Here is a 14201-nt window from a genome sequence, read left to right on the forward strand (position 1 = left end):
GCATTGCTCCAACGAATTGAAAATGAAGTCATTGAACACTGCACATTTAAATGATCAAAGCTAAATTGTGCCACGATCTTTATCAATGTATTATTTAAAGGCTAACCATAAAACCTGCTGGACAAGCCCTCGTCATGACCAGAGTTGAAGTACCTGACTATACAGTAACAAGGAGAACAGAAGGTTAGATATGCACCGACACAGAACACCTGTCTGATGCACGCTTAACCTCCTGTCCGTGAAGGAATGAGACCTGGTAATGTGAGGGGTTTTTGCGGCACATTTAGGGGTTAATGTACATCTTGAGGTTTAACCACCAATCGTCAGGGAGATGTAGCCCCACCCAGTACTGTGCAATAAGGGGATGCATAAAGAACAGACAGAAAGACTCTGTTGTAAAGCTTTGTAAAAGCTATTTATTTTTTACATAATGCTGAAATCGATGAATCCCAGAACCATTCAGCAAACTGAGCCTTCAGGAAGTAATGCAGTTAAGGCTAAAATTTTTCTTTTCCCCTCCCCCAGAAAGGCAAAAAAAAAAACTGAAATAAAATCAGAAACTTCAAACAGAGAAATACCCAGGAAGTCAAAGAGAAAAATCACCACCACTGCGATACATAAATGAGTTCTACAGCATGCCGAAGGTCCAACAGGGCACTAGGTAACTTAAAAAAAAACACATGCACCTCTCCCATCTCTCAGGGCAACATTCTCGCAGTTAAAGTGCCATCTCTTTAAACAGGAAGGTTCAGCGTTGATCACACATTATCATGACAGCAACACAAGAAAAGAAAAACCGAGTCATTCGTTACAGTCAAGGAGAAAGCTGCTCTTATTCTATTTCAATGCACTTTGTGCTTCGGCCAACAAGTTTTGCATCTCTGCATTTCTTTCCACTATAAATTCTTCTAATTCACTTGAATTAACGCTGCAGAAATAGCGAACCATACACATACCTCTCATGCACTTCCTAAAGTGAAGTGCTTTTTTTTTTTTTTAGAAATTGGGAAGGAATTCAATGCTACAATTTCAATGCTAAATAAGCAGTACTAGGGAATACAGGAATAATTGATGTAGATGTACTGCTTTCTCACTGCACATCATATAATGTTTATCACTGATGCTGAAATTAGAAAAAAACATCCTAACTACTTTTTGAAACTAGTAGCTAATAAAAACAAGAGGGAGACTATTTAGTGTCACACAATTGAAGCCTCCATTGCACACTGCTTATAAGGTGTAACACTGAAATATGTCCCCCCCCAGTTTTATAGATTTTATGTTTTGCTACCACCCTCCACCTCAAGCTGTTTTACACTAATTTGTTTCCCTCACGTAATCAACATTTTAGTGGCACACTCTGCTAGGAGCATTTTTTGATAGCTGTATTGGAGTCTTTCTATAAAAGCACAGCAAACTGAAAATGTACTGTATCAGCCCATGAAGAGAAACTAATCTGTGCATGATCACAGGACAGAAGACAAGCTTAGTGTGACTGTGTATACATCTCAAAAGTTGTTTTTTCGTGGAATAGTTCTCATAGCAAATGATCTAAAGAAGAAAAAGTCAAGCAGAGCACACATGAAACAAAACAAACTCAAAATACACAATGCTGACCAAGTCGTTACTAATAGAAATTCAAGTTAATCATGTCTATAAGCTGCAGGGAAGCAAGACATCTCACACTGATTAATAGGTAAATGTTTTCGCCACTGTGGAACATTTCATACTTTAAAGGTTTGTGAAATATTTTCTCAAACAGGACGGTGTTGAGAAAAACACAGGAAAAGGTCACTTTTAGATTCGACTAGAATACCGATCATTTGGAGGGAACAGACTCCCGTGTCCACAGCTAATACTTTTAAAAATGAAAGAAACAAAACATCTTCCATTTTATTGGTTTGCCAACCAAAACCCCCCTTTCAAAGCACATTTTCAAACCTGGAGGTGGTAATTTCATTATAACCGACATGTACAATTCAGAACTAAGCCACACAGCTGTCATACTGAAGTAGCCTTGTGGCAGTATAACTGACTCAATTTCATACCGATTTTTGGAATCATCAGTCTTGTGATTAACATTAAAGTCTAAATCTCCTACACATCTATAGTTCCAGTATGATTTTTAAGGAAGTTTGACTGCAAACATAGTAGTGAGAAAGGTATCAATGCTACACCATCATGCTGAAACATCCAGTTTCCTCCAAAAAAAACCAATCGGAAGAAACAATTGTGGCAGGATAACGGAGTCAATATTCTTACTGATTTTTCATACGCATCATTTTTGAAGCCTTGTGATTAGTACGGAATTGATGGAAGTCCAAATGAAATTTAGAAACATCAACGGATGAAAAAAATAAAAGCCCACTAAGCTAACTAAAATAACACCGAATAAGAAAAATCAGAGCATCCCGGTGGTTTAAGACAGTGACGTTGATCTATGCAATTTCACTGAAGATGTCAGTATATTTAGTTCCCAGTGCAGTGATCCTCACTCCATGTCCTGGATCAAGCGTAGATGGAGCCGGCTCCTGAACTGCGCTCCATCTGAGCTGCTATTATCAATGAAGCGATTATCAATTGTTTCTGAATCAGCACACGTCTGTTTTTTAGTTTAGAAACCAGGTTGCGGGGCTCAGAATTTCAATGACTAGGAGTGGGACAGTGCTGCCACTATAAAATTCTCCCTCATTACAGCTACCTGAAAAAAGTATATAATCTAAGTATTATCTTTTGGCTTTATTTATATGAATAAAAAAAATACACTTCATATAAACACTCTGTACAAATCCACAAACATGATATAATTTGGCAGCAAGATCTTCAAATACTGTACTGGGAGGCTATTAAAACACCACCTACAGTTTTCACATTTCACAAAAATTGGAGGGATAGACGTTATTTTCTTTTTGAAAATAAGCCTATACTTCAAAAACTTTTTTTAAGGGCACAATTCTGTTAACACATCCTCAGACATTTTTTTTAAAGCAATAAACACGTCAATTTACTGGTCAAGAGCAAAACAGGTATCGGAACACGTCTGATATTCTCAAGCAGGCCGTGCTCCAATCGTAAGAAAAACACAACACTTGCCAGCTTCATAATGGTGTAGTGGATCTAGTTACGATCCCAGTCTCCAGTGGATCCCGTTTCACAGGCCAACGCTTTTCCTTAGAAGAGATCAAGCGTAATATAATCAAATGTTTCACTTTGTTATTTATTGTTAAACAGTACTGGCTGGAACACTTCAGAATGTGATGTTGCCATTTCTATCACATTTACTTACAGGAAAGAGGTATATGTACAGTTACTGAGCAGAGCTTAAAATTAATTTGCTAGCGTTGTGTTGGATAGATATGCTAATAAATAACTACATCCAGCTTTGATTTTTTTTTTATAAGATATGTGACTTTTTTGATGATACAGTTCAGAGGTATTGCATTAAAATGTAATTCTTGGCAAGGTACAGGCAAACTAAATGTGACACAAGAGGAGCTCCAAGCAGCTGCTGGTGGCCTCCATAATAAATTAATGGCCAAGAAGGGACCGTGCTTTTGGAGAGAATCTGATTGTCGTTTTCCCACGGTTTCGTCAGATGGCTTCCTGCTTCCCCCAGGCGACCCGTTAGGGGTGGGTGGGTAGGTGGAGGGGGGGTAGATTGGGGAGCAAAATAAAATTAAAAAAAATAAATAAGGCGTAGTTGTATAAAGGAAAAGAAAACTGCAGCTCTGTACTCCTAAAGACTGAACTAGCAGAAGCAGCAGGAGCAGCAGCAATGATGTGGGCAGAGTGCGCAGAGGAGCGCAGGTCATCTGGCAGCGAACAAGCGCTGTACTAAAGAGTGCTTCACATCACGGCTCTCTTCAGGAAAAGCATCTCTAGGACGGGTGAGGTGCTCTGATCCCTCCTGGCTCACACGCACACTCATGGCACCCACTGATATCTCCCCCCCCAGCCCCCCCCCCCCCCAGTTACCACCCCCCCGTTTCTCCCTGTCCACAGTGCTTCTTTACTCATCATCGAAATTCTGCTGCAGGAGGAAATTGGCCGCCAGATTTTCGTTTTTCTCACACGCGAAATAGGCTTGAATTACTAGTCCCTCCGGAAAGCCCAGGGCTTTTAACTGCAACGAAAAGAGAAGCGGGAATCAGTACACTCAGTACTCTCAGTACAGTACTAGGGGCGGAGCGGTGGCTCTGTGGCTCAGGATCTGCGCATGTAGCTGGAAGGTTGCCGGTTCAAATCCCACAGCCGGCAGAGGAATCCTACTCCGTTGGGCTCCTGAGCAAGGCCCTTCACCCCAACTGCTCCAGGGGCGCCATACAATGGCAGAACCTACACTCTGACCCCAGGCTCTCTCCCTGTCTGTGTGTCTCATGGAGAGCAAGCTGGGGTATGCGAAAAGACAAATTCCTCATACAAGAAATTGTAAAGGGTTAATAAAGTGATGTTACACAGTCCGAGCTAGCTTCCTGGGTCTGCTGCTTTTTAAATGGGCGTATTTACAGCCTCCAGCCAATATGAACATCAGTACTGCACATTTTCACTGAACACAGGTAAATTGACAAGTACAGATGAAACTGCAGCCATGACGAGGAGTCAGTACATCACCAATGTCACCATATCAAATCAATATGAAGGTGTAAGTAAGAAGGAAATATGTACTTTGTCAATAAATTTGGGGTGAACTAATATACCACGATTGAGGCACCCACCCTTTCGATGGCCTCTTTTTCTTGTGGCGTGACCTGGATGTAGTTCGTCTGTGGAGCCCCTTGACCTTCGGCCCCTTCTCCTCCCACTTCTCCCAGCGGCTCATTCAGCATTTGGACAAACCGCTCTTGGTGCTGCGTGATTTGCTGTAAAGCAAAGGTTTTCGAACACAAAACCTTTTAAGTGCACGTCGGCAAAAAATAATAGCTCCTGTGAACCCGAGCTAAAGCTTGGACTAAAAAACTTAGCAGGAAGAACAAACTAATCTTTTCCCCTAGGAGCTCTTCAAAGGGGTTCAAAACCCACAATCTGTTCTAAACAGGAACCGTTTGGTTGCCAGTCAAGTATGTTTGAGGGAGTGGATCACCCTGGTAAATGGGCCGTTTCTATTCACACCTAAGAAGTCGGACGAAACGATTCACACTTGCATCCAGAATTCAGAAGAGCTCTGCACTCTTTTAGACAAACCGCTACAAGCCTGGCTGAAGGACTTGTTTTAATTGGATCTTGAAAGCATCAGCGTGTCAAGTGTTTTGAAGAATTCTCTGTGGAGCAGAGCAGAAGGCCTGTGCCTGCGGTGTAGCTGCCTCTGTTATTCGTGCCAGTGGCAGTGCTGCTGTAAGCTAGGAACCATTCCGAGGTTCTCCCGATGGGAGGCCCAGGTCCAGAATCCAGCTCCTTTTACTAGACGCAAAATCAGCAGCCGATCCTCAACAAAGCCCCTCCCAAAGAAATCTCAACTGATGGGAACCAATTGAACATTTGGGATGCTGTTGGACATTACCTTACATGATTGTGCTTTTCCCAGCCTGTAACAGAATAAAGACGACTCGCGTATGTGTTCATTGTCATTTAACCCGGTGCCGGCCCGAGGAGGACAGGCTCCCCCTTTCGAGCTTTGGCTCCTCTCAAGGTTCTTTTCTGCTTCGGTCTAAGAGTTTTTCCTTGCCACTGTTGCCTCAGGCTTGCTCACTGGGGGATCAGGCCCGGAGATCCGTAAAGCTGCTTTGTGACGATGTCCATTGCAAAAAGCGCTCTACAAATAAAACTGAACTGAACCGCTGTGAGATTGTGCGTTTGGGCGGGTCGGACCCTGTCCGTACAGACCTGGAGCAGCTGGGGGTTGTCCCTGCCCAGCTGCTGGAGGAGTGCAGGCAGCAGAGCCGGGTTCTGCTGGATGATCTGACGCATCTGCTGGAACTGGGGCTGAGTCCTCAGGAACTCCAGCGGGTTCCCGGACGACGGCACGGCGCCTGTGTTCAACCACAAGTTCAAACTGGGAATGAGCTCCCTGCGCCAAGGCACCCCAGACACCTCTCTTCCCAAGCGAGAAGACAGCATTCGAGACTTGAGATCCTCCCACTGCACATTTTTCTCCAGGTTATTTTTTCTTCTCGTTATGAATGCAAACTACCTAAGCCACAGAGTAAATCTGTAGGGCTCTCACCACTCGCAGCTGGGGCGGGCTGGGGTCTCTCAGTGGCCTGGGGGGCGGGGTTCGTCACAGGAGGGGGTCGGGCTACCTCTCTGGGTGGGAGGTCTGGTTCAGCAGGGATCCCCTGAGAATTTAAAAAGATCTCAATGCAAACCCTTCTCCTCTCTCGTCTGTAACTCGTAAACGCACCGTGTTTAATATTGCATGGAGGAAATAAGCAGGGCAGCAGTGTGAAAAATAACAGCAGCGCATGACTGAACTCGTTCCTCTTCCCAACCTGAATTGCAGCCTTTTCTCGGCAGGTGGTTTTCAGACCTCGTTTCCAAATCTGTTAATTGTGCGAGACTCCCCACGAGATTAAAAACGGCACAGGATGGCAGAGCACACGTGTTGAGTTCATGCCTTTAAAGAGTTAAATTCTTTTTACATCAGCCGATCCCAAACATGTAATGGTTCAGTTAATGCACTGACTTCCTATGGGCTTCCTTCCTGTTGTGACGGAATAACAATATGAATAAAATGGGTGGAATGAAAGTGTACTTTTTTTTATTCACAGGTGATAAATCACACATTCACCCAGGACAGTACCCCAATTCATTTTCTCTTGGCTCGCACAACCCAGCTAAATGTTTATAGACTCCTGGGGATATGGAATTTTATGTTTTTCACTCTGACTCTGGATGGAGAAGTAGGCTTACTTACTTACTGGAGAAGTAACGTTCCTTGCGTTAATAAGAGTACTGTGTACCATTCTGTTACAAAGACTATACCTCTACTCTAGAATCAGCTCAAATAAGGGCAACAGGTTAATTCCTGGAATTCCCAGACAAATATATACAGACTACAGGAACTAATGATCTTTAGTGTCCAAAATCCCCAAAGTACCGCAAGAGCAACTGTTAAACATGAACCTAGGGATACACATGGAAACTTAGAAGGAGTGCATTTAGGAGTAAAATCAGTAGCACACTACACCAAGGGTTGCAGGTGACTGGTACAAACCTCCCAGCTCCCAAGTTATTGAAACAGATTCTCTAGGATCTTTCAGAAAACTGGGTGGAGAAGATCATTTAATTAATAAGCGACTGGCACCCCACAAAAGCAAGGCAGAACAAAAGGTTTCCTCTTATTATGTAACCCTTTATTTTTTATATTGGGAGACACTTACTGTGAGTAGATACTCCACCGCTCGGTCAGGGTTATTGTAACTTGCCCTTAGTGCTGCTATAACTTGCTCTCTCTCATAGCCCATAGACATGATCTCCGTCACCAGATTCTCATACGCTTGCCCTGTGACTGGACACAGATAAGGAAATAAAGCAAAAATGATAAAGCTCCCGACCCCAGCCTCAGCACTGCATGACAGCACTCACACACATTGGTAAGAGAACTGGAATAAAATACAACACAAAGTAATGCATTACAGTCAGAATTTAAAAAAAAAAAACTGGATTTAAATACACACACTGTTTATAAACTTCAGCATCCCACACTAGGACCAGTGACGCTAATATCATACCTAATATAGAGGCTGCTTCTTCTAAAAGGCTCAGATCTTCTGCGATGCTGCAGGAAGAAAAAAAAACCACTAAGCAAGGAAGCAAACAATAAAAGACCGCATGCTATTCAGAGAAGTTAAAAGAGCCACATCTTGTTACGCTAGATAAAAGGTTAATGTACAAAGACTTACATGACACCATCAAAATAAGGAGAACAGCACCGATATATTTCTTTGAACGAATGATTAAACAAAAGTTTTGAAGGACAGTTCAAACGTACAAAAAAGACACCCTTCCAAATCTCCCTTTGTACACATAATAAAGATACCAAAACCAAATCCCAGGGTTCCCACTCATTTTTACCAACAAAATTCCAAAACTTGTCCATGACTTTTCCATAACTTCTTTTCCTGCATAACTGACATCTCACGCGTCCTGGGTCTTTATCTTTTTGGAGCCATACCTTGTATTTCTCATCTGATAGCCAGAGGTCACACAAAACACGTTTACCCGGCATTTTGACAGGGGGGCTAGGCTAGCTTACGGCTCGCAATAAAACTCCCCATGAGAGGGTGCGACGCGACACTATAAGGAATCATGTCGGCAACGGCAACGCCGCCGCCTCTTTTTAAAAGTGTGCTACCTTATGAACACAATGACATGACACAGCCACGATAATTTGGGGTCAATTAAAAAAAACTCCATGACTTTTCCCCAAAACCGAATGGATATTGGATCGTTTTTCAAAACTGATCCAGGTCTGGAAAATGAAATGTCATTTTCCCAGGATTTCCATGACTGTGGGAACCCTGAAAGGGTTAAACATACTGAAGCACACAGATCAGTAAACATACTGATCTGAACCCTCACAACACCTTCTCTCTCTTTTTTTGTACTGCTTGCCGTCTGAGAGCTAGCTAAATAGCATTTGGTTATACCATATACCTGTGTGTGAGTATAATGACAATGAACCTGAACTTGATTCTGTATGCAGGCAGGATATCCTGGACTCGAGCCACTGTACTGCTGTACCTGGAGGAAGAGGGGGGAGGTGGCGGCGGGGCAGCAGCCAGTTGATCTTTGGGCTCCTCTTGGGGTTTCCCCTCGCTCGGGGCGCTGGGTACCCCTGGCGTCGCCTCAGCGGTCTCCGCGGTGGCGGCCGGGGTGGAAGGGGGCGCGGCGGGGGGCTCGGCCTCCGGAGGGATGCACTCCTCTGAGGGGGCAGGGGTCACCGCAGGGGGGGCGGGAGCAGGGGGCGGCATGCTGACCACAGCCGGGGCAGGAGGGGCTTGGCTGGGGGGCGGCGGGGGGCAGGCGGGTTTGGGCTGGACAGGGTGAAGAAGAAAGGGAGGAGAGAACGACCAGGTTAGAAACAGCCCCACCACAGCTCAGGAGCCATGACAGCAAGCCGAGACGCACAGTAACACCTGTCCATTCCAGATTGGGTGGGTACAAAATGGTCCTATTTTTATAAAAGCAAATGTGGCTCAGGATCCACGCCTGTGGCTGGAAGGCTGCCGGTTCGTATCCAGCGGCCGGCAGAGGAATCCTACTCCGTTGGGCCCCCGAGCAAGGCCCTTAACCCCAGCTGCTCCAGGGGTGCCGTATAAATGGCTGAGCCTGCACTCTGACCCCAGGCTCTCTCCCTGTCTGTGTGTCTCATGGGGAGCAAGCTGGGGTATGAGAAAAGACGAATTCCTCATACAAGAAATTGTACATGGCCGATAAAGTGATCTTAATCTTCAAAACAAAAACATATGATGGCCTTACCTTCGTCACCATCACCACAACGAAGTTCTTCTCATCTATTTTGTAGTCTTTTAAAGGTATGTCATCATTTAAGATTTTACCTGTAATATAAAAATGTAAATGTCATTCATAATTACTCATAAGACAGCAAGTAAAGAATGTTGCTTTGTTACCTGCCCCTTTTTTCTTATATAAAGCAACACATACATTATACATTAATAGATCTGAACACAATTAGATACCAAATATCTATACTGGTAATGTGAAGCCCACCATAAAGTGTGTATGCTATATACTGTAGATCCCCAAAACATCTCATCTGCAAAATCCTAACTGGTGAAAATCCAATATTCTAGATTCATAAATCAATCTGCTGCTTGAACAAATGGAAGCATTTTTCAAATGAACACCAATGTTCACTAATCGTGCTGAATAAAAATGTCAGCAAAACGTTTCGTGGAACAAAGATTCTGACAATGCAGTTTTTCAAAAAACGTTCCCTGTGAAAGCGGTCACACGCTTATTGATAAAACCAGTTTGCCAGTGTCAGGGGGCACAGTCCTGCCACTACAAGGAAAGAGAACAGGGCCCCAGGCAACAACAACTCTCCGTTTCTGTCACATTGCGCAATTCCAGTTCTTCAATGTCAGTTTCCTGCGGTCCGAAGCACTGGAAGAACCAGACTGTCACAACCGGACTGGAGGGAATGAGAAGAATGAGATCCTGGTCCAGGAAAGGACTGCAGGTTACCGGCTGCGGTTATCAGACCGGCACCTCAAGACAGGGCTTCACCTGCATAGATGAGCTTCTGCCCTGAGGCTGGATAAGATTCACTTCCTTTCTCTGCCTCGATCTTCTCCTTCAGAGTTTTGACCTGAAAAGGAAACGAGAGAAAAAAGGAAGAATGCAGCTCGACAAGGAAATGGCAAACTATTGTTCACTTGTTGAAGGACCTCACTCAGATGCCCCACTCAGGATTAGACACCCACAACCCTCCTGTTAGACGTCCAGAGCCCTGACCACCAAAACAAGGCACTGGTCCATGTTCACCCCACGTCATCCAGCAGGTAATCAGAATCGACTGAGAATGAGGACTTTTAAAGTTTTTAAGTTTCACTGTTGTATATTTCTTTGAAGCAATACCAGGACAGCACAGAGAGACTGTGGTAAATTTTAGGAACACATATCAAAGTTTTAAAAGTTTTAATTTTTTTTCAGTGCTTTACATTGAAGATATGTCCCTTTCTTAAGCTTATTGTCACAGAGAGTGGGAAGCAGCTTTTCATTTAGGTTTTTATATGATTTCAGTAACACAGCACAAAGTGGTGAGGTTTATAAACCAGCTTGTTTTCTTTAAATAATGTAACACGTTAGCGGTTTGATCATTATGTTTTCATCTTATGGGAGTTTGGAGTACGAGTACCAACATATTAACAGTTATGACCCAAATCAAACTGGAACGGTAGTTCTTTGGCTACATCTGGCTTTACAATCTATATATTTATATGTCTTACCATTCAGAAGGCAGAATTAATCATAGAAACACTGTAAGGTGCAGAGGGGACAATTTGCATTCTAAACATAAGAAGTGACATATTTGACAGCAAGCAGATAGGTTTGACTATCCAAAATAAAATGAACGCATGGATTGCACCTGTATATGTTTTGGTATTAGAAAGATGGATTGAATTCAATGAGCAAGAAGGTTACTGGTCTGGAAACCCATGGAGGGGCTGCAGTATCAGGCAAGAAATGTTACAGGAGTTGGACAGATTTCCCAAAGGTCATCCTAAGGGTTCTGATTAGCCAAGGTTCAGATTAGTCCATACTGTACAGCACCTACTGCATGCTTTCCCACTGACCTCCCTATAGGAATACACTGAATACAGGAATCTGGAAGATTTCCAATTTGATGTTGTTGTGCAAAAAGAAAAAAATAAAGTCCAAACTAAATCCTAGTGTGACAACAGCAGCAGCAGCCATATAAGAGACCTGCAGCCACTACCGGTCAGTTATAACACCAGCATCTTAACCTTATCCTCTATTTACAGATATCAAGGGGGCCCATGAAATTGCAATCATCTCTTAAAGAACGTCTGCAACACCAAGTCAGCCCTGGAAAAAACCTACAATACTTGATACTTTTCACACCAGAAATCAAAGAAACAACCAGTTGACACCACTCAAAACAAAACACATAACTACAGGCGGAGTAGTTATGGAGCATTGTGGTCTGTTGCCAATGAGATCTGGGTGAAAGCCAGATTCTCGGCGCAGAATTGCAGGCTGTAAATGTCATACATAGTCGCAAAAAAATATTTGGGCAACACGCTTGTGCCAGGAAAACCCAACTGAGCTACATTCCTACCACAGTCTGCATCAATGCGTTCGACCGTGCCTGAAGGAGGAATGTAAGAACAGTTGCTAAGAAGAGAAGGCCATATGGTCCATCTAACCCATCTGGTAGCGAGGTCAGTAGTTTGGAAGTAGGTGATATATCTAATGATCTGATTGAGACATTTCGTGAAAGAAGCCAGGGTAAGCAGATAGGTTTGACTGTCCAAAATAAAATGAACACATGGATTAATGGCTAAGTACATTGTTCCAGACATTTACAGCCAATTTTAACATAACCTCCCATGATTTAAATTCTACTCTTTTAACTGGATATCCTAATATTATGCTTAGAGTTTTATTAAGCTCTCCAAATTGTCTGAAACAAAAGAGAAAACAACACTTGGGAGCTATCACAGTTTGAATCACTATGACGCAATAATAGAACTAATATCATTACTGAATTTCAACGACATTACAGACCTCGTTTACATCTTCTTAACCACACTACACACCCACATCACAGGCAAACTACAATTACCAAACGGAAGAGTGTAGAACACTATCCACTACTTTCCATGTGAGACCAAAAAAAAAAACTATACAACATAGACCACATCTGCTCAACTATGACTACTCTGCATTATATAAAAACCTCATTAGCCAATAACATTACACAACAGACTGGCAACGTGACTGAGACATAACTACATGGGGGTAAAAACCTATGACTAGGGGGAGTGTCCCCAAAAAAGGAAACAGTTCACTGAGCAATCCTGATGTCAGTTTAGTTACATTTTTACTCTTTTACTTTTTTGGGGTGAGCGTGTGTGTGTGTGTGTGTGTGTGTGTGTGTGTGTTCAGGGGAGGGTTTTAGTAAAACACAAAACCCAGCTCTCTCAGGGAATGGGACATGGGGAAGGCAGTGGACACTCGACTAAGGGATGGATTGTGCAGCTGTTGCGAATTCACGCCTGCCTAGCAGCCTGACTGAAAGGAGCTACAGATAACCGACAGCTGTTTTGTTCCATTAACGCTCCTGCTTTAGAAAAAGCACCAGAATTGTTTAAGGTGCTTCATAATAAGCCCCCCCCAGATTTTTAAAGGGGTTTATTTTTTTGACGCTCAATTAAAATGTTTTTGGATTGCAGTAATTAAAGGCCATCGATAAGGAGCGAGGAAAACGGAAATGTATGCGTCTTTAGGAGTTTCATTGTTGGATATTTCTTTGAAGCGATACCAGAACAGCACATAAAACTGCGGTAAATTGCAGAAAGGCATTAAAGATCCCTAGAAATGCAAGTAAAAGGGATTTTTAAAAAAAAGAATGGTCAATTTTTTCTTCTAAAAGTGTAATCCACACGCGCATGAGATAAACTCTTAACATTGCCCAAATCCGTGACTATTTACAAAGATCTTCGATAGCTTATCTATACCACGTTTTCGAACGTTTTTTATTTTTTTTAGCCCATTACATTGAAGACACGTCCCTTTCTTAAGCTTACTGTAACACAGTGGGAAGCAGCTTTTCATTTAGGTTTTTATGTGATTTTAATAACACAGCACAAAGGGGTGAGGTTTATAAACCAGCTTGTTGGTTTAAATAATGTAACACGTCAGCGGTTTGATCATTATATTTACATTTTATGGGCGTTTGGAGTAACAGTAGCAACATATTAACAGTTATGACCCAAATCAAACAGGAACGACAGTTATTTGGCTACATCTGTTATCTATAAATATATTTATACGTGTCTACCATTCAGTAAACGCAAATAATCACTAATACGATATTTTCACTACTATGATATTTGCGTGACCGCAAATGTGATCAGGGTTTTATGTAAGAAAAATAAAAACATATTGAAAACACACGAGAAGCTTGTTTTCCTCGGTCTGTTGCACAGGCTTGTATTTTTAGTTTGATGGTGGAGAGGGGGAAAAAAAGGCACTTCTCCAAATTGCCAGGATAAGGCTCCATAGATATTGCACCGTCATTCGTGCACAAATCGCAAGCAAGTACCCATTAAAACCAAACCGACAGGAAACGTCTGATCGTCGCCAGTACCTCTGGCCATTTAAAAGAAAAACGTATTCATTAAAGAACATTACACCAACATGTTGTTCACGTTTAGGCCTCAACAAGCCCCCCGCTTTGCCCAGCGCATTCTCCCGGCCTCCAGCATATTTTCCTGGGTCTGGGTTCCTGGAACCTACCGTCAGCTCCGGGTCTATCTCTATCTTAAAGGTTTGCTGCTGGAGAGTTTTCAGTGTAATCGTCAACATCTTCCAAGCAGTTGTTAATATCGATAAGTTAACGCGAATTGTCCAGCTCCTTCACGGTTGCCGTTACCAGGGTTGCCAGTTCTGTGACTCAGCTTTCTGAGTGTCAAGGATGGAAACTGCAGTCAGACGCCATCTACTTGCTGGCTAAGACAACACACGAACTCCCACGGAAAGCTCACTTAAAT

General features: G+C 42.9%; 1 protein-coding gene across 1 annotated transcript; it reads right to left on the reverse strand.

Moving 5' to 3' along the window:
- Positions 1–396: 396 nt before the first annotated feature.
- rad23ab (RAD23 homolog A, nucleotide excision repair protein b) lies at positions 397–14174 on the reverse strand. Its single transcript, XM_088907468.1, has 10 exons — positions 13948–14174; positions 10189–10270; positions 9418–9497; positions 8680–8972; positions 7668–7714; positions 7317–7444; positions 6161–6272; positions 5821–5966; positions 4716–4859; positions 397–4123 (listed from the first exon to the last, which is right to left on the reverse strand). The coding sequence occupies exons 1-10, from the start codon at positions 14014–14016 to the stop codon at positions 4010–4012; spliced, it is 1215 nt and encodes a 404-aa protein (XP_088763594.1). The 5' UTR covers positions 14017–14174; the 3' UTR covers positions 397–4009.
- Between the last annotated feature and the right edge of the window lie 27 nt (positions 14175–14201).

This window comes from Atractosteus spatula, chromosome 28 (assembly GCF_055471065.1).
Source record: "Atractosteus spatula isolate fAtrSpa1 chromosome 28, fAtrSpa1.hap1, whole genome shotgun sequence".
NCBI classification, from domain to species: Eukaryota; Metazoa; Chordata; class Actinopteri; order Semionotiformes; family Lepisosteidae; genus Atractosteus; species Atractosteus spatula.

Excerpts from the sequence above, each read along its gene's own strand:
- rad23ab (XM_088907468.1), bottom strand. The coding sequence starts at position 14,016 with ATGTTGACGATTACACTGAAAACTCTCCAGCAGCAAACCTTTAAGATA. Across the intron at positions 8,973-9,417 it reads TTGTGGTGATGGTGACGAAG|CCCAAACCCGCCTGCCCCCC; the intron begins GTAAGGCCATCA and ends CACCCTGTCCAG. Across the intron at positions 7,445-7,667 it reads AGAAGCAGCCTCTATATTAG|TCACAGGGCAAGCGTATGAG; the intron begins GTATGATATTAG and ends ATCTGTGTCCAG.